The 17,143-nt window shown below is 42.7% G+C and overlaps 1 protein-coding gene across 1 annotated transcript in view; it reads left to right on the top strand.

Annotated features, from left to right (window-relative positions):
- The window catches only part of NPSR1 (neuropeptide S receptor 1), a 78,222-nt gene extending 61,369 nt beyond the window's left edge, over window positions 1–16,853 (top strand). Inside the window, exons 6-10 of the mRNA XM_063323936.1 lie at window positions 1,281–1,482; window positions 11,053–11,129; window positions 13,070–13,159; window positions 15,267–15,447; window positions 15,571–16,853. Of these exons, the coding sequence (XP_063180006.1) occupies window positions 1,281–1,482; window positions 11,053–11,129; window positions 13,070–13,159; window positions 15,267–15,447; window positions 15,571–15,664 (644 nt within the window). The 3' untranslated portion in view covers window positions 15,665–16,853. The remainder of the gene's footprint in view (window positions 1–1,280; window positions 1,483–11,052; window positions 11,130–13,069; window positions 13,160–15,266; window positions 15,448–15,570) is intronic.
- The last annotated feature ends 290 nt before the right edge of the window (window positions 16,854–17,143 follow it).

The following is a 17,143-nucleotide window of genomic DNA, read 5'->3' as shown; positions in this document are numbered from 1 at the left end:
TTCAACACCAAAGCTTCCCAGATCAAAAAATCCGTCCCCATCTGTTCTTTTCACAATCTGACTCAGGAGGAATAACCGCTGCTGAGAATCACTGGTACTCCACAGATCAGCCTTTTTTCCCCGCACTTATCTAGATCTACATGGATTTTAGCCAGAAGATACAGATTTGTCAAAACAAATGCATTGGGGCTGTTTGCTCCAACCCATTGATTTTTACAGTATTCCATGGGTGCCAACAGACACGATTTGGTTTCCCACCAGTTTTCCCCACTTGACAGTGGAGGAAGCCAGAAGTCAAGGGGAAGCAGTAGCCCAAACCTGACAGGTGTTTTGGGATTACTCAGTTCCTGATCTTCATCATGAGGTCCAGCACAATATTCTAGTCAATGTCGCTTCTGGCAGATAAAATAGAGCTGAGCACTTGAACACCAGCCCACCATCATCTGCCCTGTCTCATGATTAGCAGTTCACCCTTAGCACGGCTTGGGCATGTTCCCATCATCAGGAGCTGGATTTGGTCCCTGCTGTGCCATGGGGAACTGCAGGAGTTGCCTGGGCTCTCCAGGACCATGTTTCTTTGGGGCAGTAGAATTGCATTTGGAGTTAAAGGCAGCTAGCTGTGCAGTTCTGTCCCGATCCTGACCAGAGGTGTTTTCTCTCCCCTGGTAGGAAGTGTTTTGCAAGCTTTCTCACTACAAGATGCATCTAAATGTTTACTTACCATTCCAAGGAGGATATTTTCCCCCTCCAGTACATCCAGTATGCTCCAACCTAGTGTATGCTTTAAGTAACCTTTCCTGGTCTCAGCCTTCCTCTGTTATCTGTAGCACAAGGATTTCTTCCTTTCTGTCTCTGTGTCCTCCTACTGACTGCCGCTTTGCTATGCCAGGGTAAGAGTGCACAGCAGGTCAGGGCTGCGGTCCTTTGCATTTGTTCATGATGTTGTCTTGGTGGCACTGAAGAACCTTTCACGTCTCATGTTTCTGACTTGCTGACCCTGACCAGTGCCTTTCTCATAGCGTTTCAGATTCACCGGACCCTTAGCACCTTTAAATAAAACATTTAAAATACAAGCCCATAACAACCTGACTTTTTATCATGAGAAACAGATGAAATCCCCACACTCCTTTGCAGTCTTTTCAGTACCAACCAGCTGTAGACCAAAATTCCCTTTCTTCACCCAGTTTCCTCCCCCTCCCTGCCTGTCTATCAGTATTGCTACAAGGGGCCAGTCATGCCAGCACCCCCATTAACAGCATCTGTTTGACTCTGTTGCACAGAAAGACAGGCGAAAGTTCTTATTGGAGTGGCCTGGAGCCTCTCTTTCCTGTTTTCCATACCGACTCTGATTATTTTTGGGAAACGGCAGCTCTCCAACGGGGAAGTGCAGTGCTGGGCTCTCTGGCCTGATGACTCCTACTGGGTACCCTACATGACGGTGGTGGCTTTCCTGGTGTACTTCATTCCTCTGATCATTATCAGGTAAGCCTGAGCCGCAGCCAGCAAGCGTGTGGTGAAAGCTGTCAAGTGTGCAATCAGCTTAATGCTTTAATTTCTACTCATTCATTACGATTTCATTTCCGCACCTGCCTTATAGCTGCTTCAGTTTTTATCACATAATGCACGGGTCACTGTACTTGCCCTGGGTGTTCTCCATACTGTATTAATAGCCAGAAACATTTTCTCTGAAAAAAAAGGAATGAATCTCTAAGTGTGTCCACTTATCTCTGCAGATTCAGGCTTGAAACATATCGTTATAAATCCAGTAAGAATGTCTAGCTATTATGACAAAACATAGTTTTAATAAAAGAACACGAGACGACACTTAACGCTAATTAAACTAAAATTAACTTAAAGTGCTCTCAAGCTTCATAATACTAGAAGAGTGTTTCTTCACCAGGATTGGAAAGAAATCTCCAAGTGTATGAAGCTGCCAACCACTCCTAAAATACGAAAAAATATTTTTTTTCCCATTTTGTGATGGGAAACCTGAGCTGCAAATATTTGAGACTGATTTGCCTAAAATCGCGAAGACGATCTGCAGCAGAATCTACTTTTAAACTGAGGTCAATCAATAACCCAGCCTGTGCTTGGTGATCAGTGAATTTTATTGCCTCCCTCGGGGTGCCGGCATTACCCACTGTTAAACAAAAATTACTTAGCCATGAGGAGCTACTAATGCAAAGGAGCAGTCAAAAACTGATGTGGAAGAGGAGTGAGGCTTCTGAACTGCCTTGAAAGACTGCCGGTGGCAGTAACTTGTTCTCCAAGCCCAGATGTATTCCTTTTCTTTCTTTCCCTTTTATTCTCTTTCAGTTGCAGGGTTAAAATAGGATTTCTTTGTGTCCATGTCTTCCTCTTAGGGGCAAAGAAGACTTGCTGGGACTCCTTTTGTTCCCCATAATTTGGTGACATGCTGTTTGGGCTGTGAGAGAGGAGCTATGTTTGCATGTCCCTTGGACATCTCTCATGGTCCATCTGCTTTTCCAGCCATGAATCCCAGCTTCCTGCTCATTAGCACCCCAGATGAGAGCCGGTGGGGGGGAGAGGGGGGGCTGATCTTTTCTAGGTGATGGACAGGACCGGCTACACAGGCTAAATAGTAAAGACCGTGTCGTGGTTTTAGTTCCTTTCCAGTTGAGCTGTGCCTTGAAGTTTATTACTGTTTAATCACAGAGATTAGGTTCTGCAGCTTCTAATGGAAACAAGTTTATCTCTATTAGAACCAAAACCACAGGAGCATGGAAACCGTGATGCTTGAGCTCATCTAGCTGACTTTTTTGAGACAAATTTAGCATTGACCAGCGTTGGTCCTTAGAGAGAAGGGACAATTTTTATACTTTGCTCGTAACACATCAGTTCGCTAATCCTTCCATTTTTGTGTCAGATTGCACAGATATACAAACAAAATCACGAGAAGTTCTCCTTGAAGAAAGGACATGATAACAACAGAGAAAAACTACTCCCAGATTATCCAATTGCTCTTCCTTCCTAGACAGGATCATTTCTCTTTGTATGTTTGCCTGTATCTATAAATCAGCCTATCTTTAAATAAACCAAAAAATATTCTTGGAAATATGTAAATGAAAATGTGGATCTGCAACCCAGCACTAGCAGCAAAAAGAATAAAGACACTCAGAATTCTGAGACAAAAAGTAATTTAACTGTGCAAAAGAAATGGCACTAGAAAACTTTGAGGCTGGCTGTTACTATGAGAGGAGCTTTGTTAGGATTTTTCTCAAGTAGCTAGCAATCAGGAAATTCTAGCCAGCATCTTAAGTGTTTTAGGAAAAGAGCCCATAGCCTCTCCAGTTATCAGTCATTCCACAGGTGTGTGAAACATCACTTTCGCACGCTTAAACTTACAGATTCACACACTTTCTATTACAGATCAGCCACTCCTTTTTTCATGGCATATACACTTGTTTGGCAAGAAAAGGCAAGCTACAGAGCAACAAATTTTTCAGAGCTGCTGACGTGCTCCCCTCCTCCCTACCGAAGGAAGATATTCAAACCAGATCTGCTCTGTGCCTTGCTTTACAGGAAATCCCCAGAAGCAAGAAGGCAATGAAGACACGAGGGGAAAGGGAAAGGCAGTGAAACTGGCATTGCATGAGATTGCCCTGACAGCTGAGACATGAATAAAGCATCCTAAAATTTTTGCAGCTTTAACCTTAACCGACTTTCACACGAGAAGTTTATGGCAGGACAGGAACCGAAAACACTGTCCTTGGAGCCACAGGGCAGAGCAGAGCCCAAACACGTGCCTGGTTTCAGCGTACATTAACAAAAATGCTCCCACGTCCTTGCCAGCAGAAGTAAAATTTTTGACAGGTCCTAAGTGGTGCAGGGCACTGGGAGGAACGATGCGGGGGTGGCACTGGGAAGGATTTTTTTGTGCCCATTTATTTCTAGTTGTCAGTGATACTATTTTCTTTAGAATAGAGAGGATTCTCTAAAACCACATAAAAAGAGGATTACCGTCAGGGCAAGGTCAGCGGAGACATTATGAACAAATGCCATACAGTTTGGAAAGAACTGGCCGGTTTTTTAGAACACTTTCTCAAGTTTCAAGCATACAACTGAAGGTTGCAACTTGCCAGCCAATGCATCTGTAAAACAACTGTCAATATAGCCTCAAGGCGTGACATCTCTTTCTTTAAAATTTCTTGGCAGTCCAGGAGTTTAAAGCTAATCCACTTGATGTGGCTGCAGCATACAAATGCTCTAGTGAGCAGTTTGCAGCCGAAGAGCGAAGAGCGTCAGGAATGGCTGTTAACACCTGCAGGGACTCAATTTCTCTGCAAAAGTTTTGTTCCACCACATACTTGCAGACACACAGTAAGTTTGATGACAAGCGAGATGCTGTTTCATACGGGTGAGTGAGGGAGGTCACGTACATTGTAGTTGTGTGTCACTCTGTCAGAAGATTAATTATAAAAATGAAAGGTGTTATTTAGTAAATGAAGGAAGGCATTTTGTGATTTTTTTTAATTTAGTGGCCTTTAGCTGAAGATGTTATTAAAAAAAGGCCACAATATAACAATGGATAGACGATCCATAAATGTGTGACTGAAAAGTCACGGATCAGTATCTAAGAAGCCAGGGAATACAAATAATCCAGAAACACATGCCACCCTTACTGAGGAAGGGAGGCAGGGTGCACACAGAGAAAGAATAAGACCTTTTATGCAATAATTCATTTTGTTTGCGCAGCTACTTTATATTTTCTGCCAAAGCACTCTGATTTAGCTGCATGGCAGGTGCCTGATGCAATGTGGGACACTGGCTGGCGGAGTTAATTCTTAATTAGTTCTGCTGCCTGAATCTGCTGAAAACCTAACCTCTAGAGCAAAGCAGTTCACTGATGACAGCACTTTTTCTGGTGAAGTTCATCCGAAGTGCATACAAAGGATAAAATTTTACTTTTCAGGTGCAGGACTTAATTCCACATTATATACGCCGCTTTGGCTGAGTGGTTTTCACTTGCTACAGTCCAGGTACCATCATCTTTTAAGCTTCTCTCATCCATTCCTCAGCTGTCTTGGCAGAGCTGATTTCACATGTTCCTGACACAGCCTTCAACTAACTCACAGGAATTGCGTTATTCATAACACCGCAGCCCGTGGAATGAATTATTTAGCTGATAACCTTATATGCTCAGTCTGGAAAACCCTTCCACTGATGAGCTAATCTGCCAGACATGGCGTGAGCAAACCCTATAGATTCCAAGCCAAAACACAAACCAAAAGAAAACAACAATCTGTCCCTTTTTTTAAAAAAAATGTATCACAGAATCATAGAATAGTTTAGGTTGGAAGAAACCTGTAAAGTCTTTAAGTTTAACTGTTAACCTAGCACTGCCAAGTCCACCACCAAACCATGTCTCTAAGCACCACATCTACAGGTCTTTTAAATACCTCCAGGGATGGTAACTCAACCACTTCCCTGGGCAGCCTGTTCCAATGCTTGACAACCCTTTCATTGAAGAAAGTTTTCCTAATATCCATCCTAAACCTCCCCTGGTGCAACCTGAGGCCATCTCCTCTTGTTCTATTGCTCATTAATTGGGAGAAGAGACCGACCCCCACCTCCCTACACCCTCCTTTCAGGTAGTTGTAGAGAGCAATAAGGTCTCCGTTCAACCTCCTTTTCTCCAGGCTAAAAACCCCCAGCTCCCTCAGCCACTCCTCAAAAGACTTGTGCTCTAGACCCTTCACCAGCTTCATTGCCCTTCTCTGGAGGTATATTTAAAAAGGCAATCTATGAACAAAACTGCAACAGCCCTCAAAGATTTAAATACTTGGGAGGTCTCTTCCCACCACTTCTTCACAACTGGAGAATCAGCAATCAGTTATCAAACAGCTTGTGGTTTTCTGGCCAGTTCTTTTATCCGATTATAGTACAAATGAACAAGACCTGAATATTGAAAAGAGAATGAAAAGCTGTGATTAGACTTTTAACCCAAGTGCGTGCTTATCTTTGAGAGCTGAGAAAAGGGGAGAGCATTTGTTCTTTTCCTGTAGAAGCTGCCCTCCTCCCCACCATCTCAGTGTTGGTCAGGGGGAGCCACAGGTCCTGCATCAGGTTCCTCTTTACAGTGCTTAAAAATTTGGCCTGTTCTTCCCTCTTATTCAGACTAATCTACCACTGTTTCTGCAGTTGATATTGTCAACCTACCAAAATCCAGAAAATTCAGGAAAATTAATTAGGCAACCTGCAGTAATTAGTTCTCTCCTATTCTGGGACAAGTGTCATCAGCCGTTTCTCCTATGCCAAGATAGCCAAGCAAAGCTCAAATGGTATCTGGGATAGCTGAATACCTCTGGGAAATTGCTGAACAGAGGTTAAATATGGGTCAAATCAAGATTACAGACTGCTTTCCTGCAAATATTTGCACCTGGGCCCCTCAGGTCCTGTGATGGGGAGACAGGAGAGCTACTGGGCTTCTATTCTGTATTGCTACTCTGTGCCAAAACGTAATTATATTCTGGCACTTGAGTATCCAGAAATTCAGGGCCTTTTTAGCTGTTATTCATGATTGCCAAATCTATTTTTTATATTTTAACCCGGTAAATGTAATACATAGGCATTTATCTAATATAATTCCAAATTCAGGTTAAAAATATTGCAAAAGTTCCTCTTGAAGCACAGAGGAAAAAAATATCCATCTGCTGTTTAAAATCAAAATTCCAAAGAGAACATTTGCTTTGGAGCAGCATAAAAATAATTAGAAGAGAAAAAACAGAATCAGCTAAAGGAAAAATATGGAACTAAACCAAAGACATTGCAATGAAATTAAAAAAAGATTAAATAAAAGGTATTTGTCTGAATTAAATCCAATAAAGGGAATAAAAATCCCATTAATAAAAATATCAAAGGTCATTTTTTGAACTTGATTCAGTGAGCACAATCATTTTTGCTTGCAATTTCCATTTCTAAATAAAAAAGCCCAGATCTTGCGCATATGCTCAAATGTCAAATGTCATCTATTCACTTACACATTACACATGCCTACAACGGTTCGTTCAGGTGAAGTTACATATGCCTTTTGTCTTTGGATAAATAGTGCTGTAAATTAGCTACCATAAAACATAATGCAGCTGCATCACTTTGCACAAATAAAGTACAAGGAACGATAGGCAATGCTGGATGATAAATACAAGCAATTAGCAGGGAGCTTAAGTGTATTTTTGGCCATAGTAAAGGCTCATTTTACTGGTAAATACTGAGGCTGGGTGGGACACTATCATGATGCAATCATTTATTTAAAATAAAAAATATTAATAAAATAAAATAAAATAAAATAAAATAAAATAAAATAAAATAAAATAAAATAAAATAAAATAAAATAAAATAAAATAAAACAAAACTCTTATGATTATTAATATCAATACATAACTTTACCAGAAGACATTTTATTTTCCAAAACAAAAGTGATTTATGAATTAAAAACAAAGACAGAGTGGGACTATTCATGGTAGTATTTGTATGACTAACCATAAGTTAGTTATTTACATGGACAAAGAATGCTGTAATTACCAATGGGGTCATATTAAACACCGTTAACTAATAACATGCTACAATGAATATGCATCTTAGTGCTTCAGAGTTTGCATCAAGCTAAATTGGTTTTGGAGATGCAATGAATTTAATTTGCTGAGATACATCCATAGTCTGAACCATATTCTATTTTCCTGCCACCTTTCCAGATAAGTATTTTATCAGGGCTAGAAAAATCACTGCATTTTCAGATCAACAGCATGTCCTTTCTATCCTGTGGTCTTCAAATCCTGAGCAGCTCCTCCTCAAGGAGGCTTGAATTATTTTTCCATCCAGGTTTGACTACTCCACCTGAGCTCTTTCTTCCCTTTCATTATTCTCTCACCTGCAAATAACGGGCCACAACGACTTATACAGTATTTGAACATCATATTATACATTCGAATGACTACAGTATGTGTTTATATAGTGCTCAAGAATCCCCAGTGAGGGCTGGAAGACCAATGCACTATGCACTTGAAAACACAAGGAAACCTGACAACGTCCTGACCTAACAAACTGTGCATCACATCTCCTGGTGCTGCCAGTGGAGACAAGAGCAAGCAGCATGCAGGTGTGTTAGACATGTTGGAAAATGAGGTTTGTGGCAATGCGTATGGTGTGCTTTTACATCTTGGCAGTGAAGGCTGAGCTGCTTGATGTTGAAAGGAAGGAAGCAGAAATTACAATACTGTCAGAATGGTGGAGACCGACGCCGAACACCCTCCTGTCCATCCGAATACCAGTCACCATGTGTCCTCCACTACTCTTTGCTCAACTGCTACTTCATTTTCCATCAAGTGGGAATTTCTTCCCACCCTTTGAGATGTCACCAACCACCATGTCCTCCTCTAGCCACCTTTTAACAGAAAGAAAGAAGCCACCAATGCATTCTGAAAAAATACCCTGCTTTTCCCTTGCAAGAAAAATACAACTTCTGTTCCATAAGTGCTCTCTTTTTATTGTTGTGGCTTTGAAACACACACACAGATGCCTTTTATGATCTTAAGCTTTGGGTGACACATTTCTGGAAACTCCAGTTTCTTAGCTCCATGCCAGAAAGAAAAAGATTAGGCACTAATAAGATCTGGAGTCCCAGAGAGATCAAAGCATAAACGCATCATTGTGCCTGGCAAAACAGTCACTGGGAAGTGTACCTAGCATGACAAGTGACTCGTCTTTCCTGACACCCACCCTGAGCAGTTTTACACCACCTCTGGTCCCCTCCCGATAAGGAAGGCTCCAGTGGATCCAGCTATAGAGAAAAGAAAGATGAGCAGAGGCAAAACCACCAGTACAAATCCATTATGTTGGCAGCACTTTAGAAGCCACTGGATTAAACTAGGAATTAAACTTTCCCCCGGACCTCTGAAAATTAAAGATTCAACTGAAACAGCATGTAATCTCATATGTGAAATGCCAAGTGTATTCCAGGGCCCGATGTCGCATCCCACAACTGGTGCATGAAGAAGACAGCAGCTATAACTGGATCTGGTGAAAGGGATGCTCCTACCGGGCTCTGCAGCCAAGAGGGCAGGATTTCTGGGGTTGGAGGGAAAGCAAGTGAGGAGCCTGACTTCGTAATTCAATAGTTGTGGCTCCTGGCTAGAAGGCGGCAATCTGAGTATTTTGACTACGGAGTTAGTCTCCTTCATCCTGATGCTCAGGCAACACTGAGTGCGTCCTGCACATGCAGGACACATGCAGGTCTACATCAGAGGGGATATTGTTTCAACTGCAAACTAAAAGGTCAGGCTAGAGATAGCAGGCTAGGGAGAAAATAGAAACAGGACGTTTAGGAACTGGCTGGAAATTTTCTTACAATTATCATTACAACACATTCTTATTCATCGGAACAATCAAAGGAGAAATGATACGTGAATTTTCCACCATTGTCAGTGCTAAGTACAAAGGAATTCTCAAGTGCACCAGCTGATAAATAAACAGGTCCTTGAAAAGCCAGGAGATAAAAGGAAAATGTTGAAGTCAGCTGGGAGCCATGCTGGACCTTTGAAGGGATTAAGGAGGGCAAGCCAGAGTCCGCGGCAGACGCATGCAAAACCCTCACTGGGCAAGTATGCTACTGCTCTGCTGCACATCCTGGGCTGCATGTCGAATTTCCAGCTCTTGCCTATTGAGCCTGGAAACCAGATGGCTCAAACTTCCACAGAAAGGAAACCTCCAAGGCACACAAATACTGCCTTTGCAAGCATGTCTAGGAATTGAGGGTGCTGGAGGAAAGGTTCGTATATCAGTCTGAAAGCTCTAATAAGTATAATGTCTCTTCTTATAATAAAAATAAGCCATGTGGTAGTAAGACACATTTTTGTCTCTACAAAACACCCTGAAATAATCTCCCTAGTTGCACAGAGTGGTCACTAAGGTTTATGGCAATTAATGCCCCAGGCCTTCTGTTATGATTCTTGGTTTTTACATTAGGAAAACATGGCAACCCGAGTGCATTAGCTGAAATATTTTGAAATTATTTTTGTCTTCCTTAGCAGACTAAAAAAGAAAACACCAGTCAAAAGTATGCTGTTGCTTAGTGATTTTAGCTGCATGTTATTCACTCTTGTAGGAGAAACAGCAGACAGAGCAAGACCTTGTATTTTTTTTATGTAAACTGCTGAAAAGGTGACATCCTCATCCAGGATGCGGATTCAAACAGCTCTTCAGCTTGAAGGAATTCTTTTACCTGTTCTGTATTAAATAAATAGAACTCCAGATTTGTTATCACCTAGGGAAAAGTCATAGCTATCCAAGGTCATTGTGGACTAGGGCAGTTTTCATCTTTCTCATTAAAAGTATAGCTATGTTCCCCTCTAAATATGCAAATTGTGGTGGGTCTGGTTTTGAATCATCTAACTGTTCCCATCTACCTGCTTCTTCTGTCCTCCTCGGACCTTGAGACCTCAAAGTGAGCAGCGCCATACTTAACTGCGTTTCTCATGGATCTTGCCACCGTTGACATCCCCAGGGTACCATTTTATTTGTCAGCTTTATGCTCACAAACTAACACCAAACCCGAAGTGTACACACAGCCAAAACAGGTCTGTCCCCTTGCTTCCTCCATTTCAGGGCTAGTGTCCTTCTTGCAGCTCCCAAGCCCACAAGCACACCCCTGTGCAGGGGTGAGGTGCCTCCTGTTTGGGGCTGTTACCTAAGCAGATTTGGCCTTGGTGAACCCAAAATCCCCAACAAGCTCTTGCCTGCGAGATCTTGGCCAAATCATTGCACTCCTCTGCACCTCAGCTTTGACATCTGCAAAACCAGGACAACGATAATGACTTCCATGGTGAAAACTCTTCAGCTCTGCTTCTGAAAAGTACTACAGGAGAGTCATGTTTTATTTATTATTGTTGATGTCATTATTATTATTATTCCTACGAAGTCCCATCATCTCTATGAGTTCCTTACACATAGATAAATATATTCATAGAGCACAAATGACTGGGATGTCAGTTAAATTTACTGTAGCTCATAATATCAATGACTCTTTCCCTTCTGTAGCGTCATATACTCAATCGTGATTCGAACCATCTGGATGAAGAGCAAAGCTCAGGCTGTCATCATATCCAGCTGCCCTGGTGAGTCTCAGCACACATGTGTCTCCAGCCTCATGATTCCAATTCAGCCGGCATCCCTCACATCCAAGAATGCCTGGACGTGTAGTGTCACATTGGGCCCCATCACTGCAGTGGGAATGGGGTTTCTGTAACTGCTCATTCATAACTCTTTTCTACATTTTTTTACCTTCTTTCTTTTGACACTAAATCCCCTTTGGAAAAATGATAGAAAACAGCTGAGGAAAAAGAACTAAAAGGTAAAAAAATCCTTATTGTAGAACTTAGAATCCCTACTCCTCAAACTTTGCCTATTTCCAGAATAAATTTTTCCTAGCAGATACTTAGATAAGTCATTTGCTGTGCTTTTGTATGACCTTGCAAGCCTGGATTTTAGTCAAGATCAAAATTCTTCGCTATGGAAAGCCATAAACTGAGCTGAGCTTTCCACCCCAAGCCCATAAAGTTTTTTGGATTGTTCTGATTGATTCTGGCAAAGAATCTGAGCACAAATCATTTCAAGATCCTCACTTGTCAGCTGCCTTTCCTATTAGTTATGAAGAAAAGTATGTTCATTTATGCTAATACATTTTACAACACAACTGTAAGAGCACACAACCAGTTAGTGTAGCCAAGTGGTGACTGGAAACACTTCAAAGTATGGGGACCAAGTTGCTGGTACTTGCTTGACGCAGGATCATGGATCACGTCTGATACAGGAGGAAGTGTCCTAATGTGATGTTGCACATATTCAGATATCCTTATGTCATAACCTGACATCCATCAATTAAAATCTAAGATATACTCCTCCTTTGAAAAGCTTGAGCAGGACTGATTTCTAATTATGTTCATGACACAATCAGTATCAACTAGTCTTGAAAAAAAAAGTCATTCTTCTCGTCCAAGAGGTATATTGTGCTCTATAAGTCAACAAGTGATTTCCAGTAATATTAAGTATGGACCAATTTCAAGCTTCTAGATTGGACATTTTACTGATAACAAGCCCATATTAATTTTATTTACCTATTTTTCCTTACAAATTACACAGCCTTGATATGCTGTTTTTATAAGAGGTGCAAACAGTCCTGTACACAGAGCTATTTCCAATTACACTAATCAAAATTCCAGTCCTAAGTTCGGACTACAAGAGTTTAAAGATGTTTTGATAAAAAATGACCTTCTTTTTTATTCACTATGGTGAACCTAATTATTCTGACCCAGCAACATGAACAGCAAATTGACATTAATAATGAAATCAGGCATATTATTGCAATCCTGCTGGTACTGTTATTCAAATACAGGACTTGATTCTTGGAGACATTAGTGTGACTTCAGAGGAAATGAGATCAACCAGCCTTGGTGTGAGACTGAATAGGATTTGCTTCTCAATTCAAGCCACACTTCATCTCTGAAAAGCTATTTCATATTTCATTACTGAGTCAACAAGAAGAGTAAAATGCATGACTGACTATCCAAAACATCAAAAAGAAAAAGAGTAAGAGGTTCAGGGAATGGAGTATGTAGCTTTTAAAATCCTTCTGACTGAAATGCCATTAAAAGTGAACAGGTAGTTTGTTTTGCCAGGCTTTTTCTTGTGTTTTCTTAATTACAGAGGCCAGTTCCTTTCAGAAAATGTCTCCTATAACACCACTCCGGTTGCATTTTTGTAGCTGTGACGGTGCATGGTTTTTATTAGACTGGTACAGTTGGGCACATAGGCAGTGGTTCTCCCAACTAAGTGTCAAGGATCAGGAATACCCAGCTGCCACAATGCTTCAGGAAGATCTCTTCTGCTTACATTTCCCCTTTTGATTTTGAGTGGCTCAGGTTTTGAGTGTCCAACTTGAGCAAGTTTGCAAGTGTCTGAATTTCAGGAACCGCCGAGCCCCTGCCAGATGCCAGGGAAGGATGGGCTACGTATCGCTGTCCTGCCTGCAGACATCCTCTTTCTGTCCTTTCCCCAGGTGGCAAAACCTCTGCTGGCTACACCAGTCGTGGGTTCATATCCAGGGCAAAAGTGAAAGCGATCAAGTACAGCATCGTAATTATCCTTGGTAAGTGGGAAGCCCAATAGCTGGTAGCTAGGGAGAATGCTGACATTTAGGAAAGCTGGTCTTCCTCAGCTCCCTCTGCCACCAGCGGATAAAGCGAAGTAGATGGCTCGGAGAAGAAGCTTTTTTTAGACCCTCTGACTTGCCTTCTGACCTTGTCCTTCCCCTCTCCTCTGGCTGACGGGCTCCTATTTTAGGCATCTGCCATAAGCCTCAAATGAAACGATATGCACAGCCCCTCGTGTGCGTAAAGTAAGGGAGAGACATTGCCTAAAAGGAAGAAAGGAAGGGCTCATCTGCTTCCCATCTGGGCTGCCAAAAGTCTTGGCAACTGAGTTGTCTTTTAGGCTTAGAGACTGTGTATGGCACGTTAGCTGCTGGGGCGGTGCAAGGGAGAGTAGGGAGAGGTGTGGGATGCAGAGCAACTGAATTTGATGTGAGAGGTGTGTTGCCTGCTGAGGTGGGAAGAACAAGCTCTCCTTTCCTGACCAGGCAGCAGATGACTCAGTGCAGGTGTCCTCCGTCTTCCAGGGAGATGACATTATCCTGATGGAATTAGGAGGCTGACATTTTATCTCGATAAATAAAGGCAGCGTCACACAGGGCTGGTGATTAGCTGCAGGAGACAGGCAGGAAGGCGACCGAAGCTATTTACTCCAAAGGCTGACAGCCATCCCCTACCACTGAAGAACAGATCTCTCTTCTTTCCAACATTACACAAAATTCAGATGGGACGATATTGTGATAGTAAGTACTACTGAGGTGCTTAGCTCACCGTTTAGTGGTAGTGTCTGCATGTGTGTGATTCATGCTTTTCAGAAGCCCAAGAACAGCTTCTCTGTGTCTGAACTTTCCTACGTGACAATCAGAGAAAGCTTTTGTCAGACACAACTACTATTGCAACTCCATCAGATGCTAAGAGCTCACCTGGATGCTCAGTTTTTCAAAGGACCTTGATAAACTTAGGCACCCAGCACCTCTTGACATGCAAATAGATCAAGGCACCATGGATTTCTTTAAAGCCACTTAAGGTTTCTACGTAGTCAGGGCTGTGATCTATACGCTGACACTGCGTATTGCTATTTTGCTGGTATCTGTGCATCGACACTGCCAGTTTGGTTACTCTAGAAAACAGGAGGGGAGTTTACCTCTTCCATGTGCCTTCAGCGAGCACTCAGCTGACTGCCAAGAAAGAAATACTGATTAATGTGAGGAGAAAGCAAGCATGAGGTCACTCTGCTGTGTCATTTGGGTCAGGGAGAGATCATGTGTCTAATTTCACAGATACTTGTAAGTTTGCAGCCCAGGTATTTATAGCTTAGTTGAGTGAACTGCCTGTCTTGGCGTTTCTATATAGATCTTGAATCAAAAGCCTTTGTGAAAGGAGATGACATAGAAATTTGTGAGGGACAGATTCATTCACTATTCCTGCAAATAAAGGTAGATCTGTGGCCTTTTCATTTCTACCACCTCGGAACAAAAGCAGGGGCTATGAACAACGCAGTCCTCTCTTCCCTTCCCCAAATTCTTCTCTCAAATTGCAGGATAGGAATTAGGGAGCCTTCCTGCACACTCCGTGTACACAATACCTCCAACCAGCATGCAAAATGACACGTTGGCATGCTGTAATGTGGTGTGAAAGGGAGTTGTTCCTTGCTCCTGGGTGTCTAAGAGCCCTTTTTTAATAGGTGGCCGCGACAGGCAGTGCTGTCACGCAGCGGCACTTTGGTGCTGTGTACATTTAGATTGGCCGCTCACTCAGGGGACCATTAAAAGAGCGCTTCACTGTAAGTGATGATGCTTTAACTGGCTACCTATTTACCCTTTATGTGTTGCATTGCGTTCGAAAGTGCCTCGATATCTCTAGAGGGAGTACTCTAAACACTTAGAGGAGCTCACATAATATATTTTATGGGCATTAAAATAAAAATAAAGACAAATAAGAGCAAAATCTAATAACTACTCTCTTAAATAAGACCCTGAATAGGGAGAGAATTTTTCTTGCATGAACAAATATTTATGTGTTATGACAGTCTCTCTAAGCTGTGTATGTGATTACCTCCCTAAATAGCTAAACTATCTAATGTCAAGCGCCTCCTCTCTCTTCCAGCATTTGTTCTCTGTTGGAGCCCTTACTTTCTTTTTGATATACTGGACAACTTCAACATACTCCCTGAGACCAAAGAGCGCTTCTACGCATCCGTGATCATCCAGAACCTGCCAGCCTTGAACAGTGCCATCAACCCCCTCATCTACTGCCTCTTCAGCAACCGCCTCTGTCCCCCTTTCGAGTATCGCTCCTTTACTGTCACTCTGGCTACCCTCTAAAAAGGGAGGGAACATGTAAACACAGTCTCTAAACCGACTACTTATTTTCTTCTGTTTTAATTCTGACCGTTCCTTATTTTCTTTAGGGAAAGAAGAACTCGAAGGCTGGGGGGAACTTTCCGGGACAGAAGTGACGGAGGGCAGGAGATGCAGGTCTTGTCCAAACCAGAATACATCTAGCACAGATGATGCTCTGCAAAAGCTACGCTGAGAACTGTACCGAGGAAAGCGGAGGTCCCCCACAAGCCTTGTGCACCGTGAGTGGACGGACACCGACTGGAAAGAGTCCACACCTCGCTGCTGTTGAGCAGCACGTGTATTTGGGATTGGCACTGCAGCTTCAGCAGTTGCACGCTGCCGGTGCCAAACTCAGTACGAGGGGTTTGCATGCCACTGTCATGAGGGCTCATCTTGGCCCTCTGTTTTCAAGAAAGCTGTAATATCTATGTACTCCAAATGGCAAAAAACAATGTAAATGGTGTCTAGTCAGAGTCTTGTCTATTTTTCTGAAGTCTCTAAAAGTCATCTACTGTACCATCTGGCTCATATAACTGATAAAGAGTATTTACAAGTAATTACAGAGCAGGAAACCTACTTAAAGTGAAAACACAGGCACTTTTCCAAGGAGAACACACCACTGTCACTCTATATAATTGTATCTCAGTTTCATACACAGCCACTTATGAAGTCGTAGCCAGAGAAGAGGGGACTGAAGGACTGGGTTGCTGCCTCCCACCTCTCCTGGCCCACTTCCCAGCTCACACCAGTCTTCCCAGCTCACACCAGTCCTCCCAGCCACACCATCCCTGCAGCTCCTCCTCCCCTTCCCATGTGGTATTTTCCTGCTGTCCTACCTTGATGTGCCAGTGGCACCCCAGGGTCCCTGCAGTGGTCCCACGCAACACGTCCGGACAGTCATTTGTTCCTGGGTGTCATGGTTTGGGCTACTGTATTAATGAAGCATTTGCCAGCTCCTCTCAGACCCTGTGGTGCATCACGTGTGCAGATCCTCACATGCTTCTGTGACAAAGGCCCTGAGGAGCCTTTTGGGGGACCCTATGGGGAGCTGCCACACAGGGCACTTCACCAGTGCAGGTCAATCTCACTGCCCACACGGCAGCATTTCCCTGGCTCGTGCCTTGTGTAAATCATCCATGATGCTTAAATCACACAGGGAACCATACACATCTTAAGGCAACCTCAGACCTGGAAAAGGACCCGAGTGAAACCATTAAAACTCAAATTACATTTAGAAAAAATTACCTGTTGATGTCCCAGTCTTGTAAACTCATTGTAGAGTCCACGGAGCACCGGCCATCAGGCAGAACTTTGCTGCACAGCACCCCAAGCAGTTGGGCATCCCCTTCCCTCAGCCCTCAGAGCATCCTCCCACCACACTGTTCTGAAGTTTAAGGAGAAATGTTCTCATGCAGGTTCAGTGGGTGGGTGGATGATATTGACTTCCATGTTCATTTTACTGCAAGGCACTTCAAGTGTTTTTGTTATAATACACTCTAACCAGCTGTATGGCAAGCGTGTTTGTTTCCTCTCAGTAAAAAAATTGCATTCTTACTTAAGTGGAGTCAGTTTAAACAGGGTTTTTTTTATTATTATTATTATGATCCTTTGCAATGAGTTTGTTCCCTGTAAAACAAAAAC

Source organism: Chroicocephalus ridibundus, chromosome 2, assembly GCF_963924245.1.
Source record: "Chroicocephalus ridibundus chromosome 2, bChrRid1.1, whole genome shotgun sequence".
NCBI classification, from domain to species: domain Eukaryota; kingdom Metazoa; phylum Chordata; class Aves; order Charadriiformes; family Laridae; genus Chroicocephalus; species Chroicocephalus ridibundus.
Note: the sequence above shows the minus strand (reverse complement) of the source record. Positions and strands in the feature narration are given on the sequence as shown.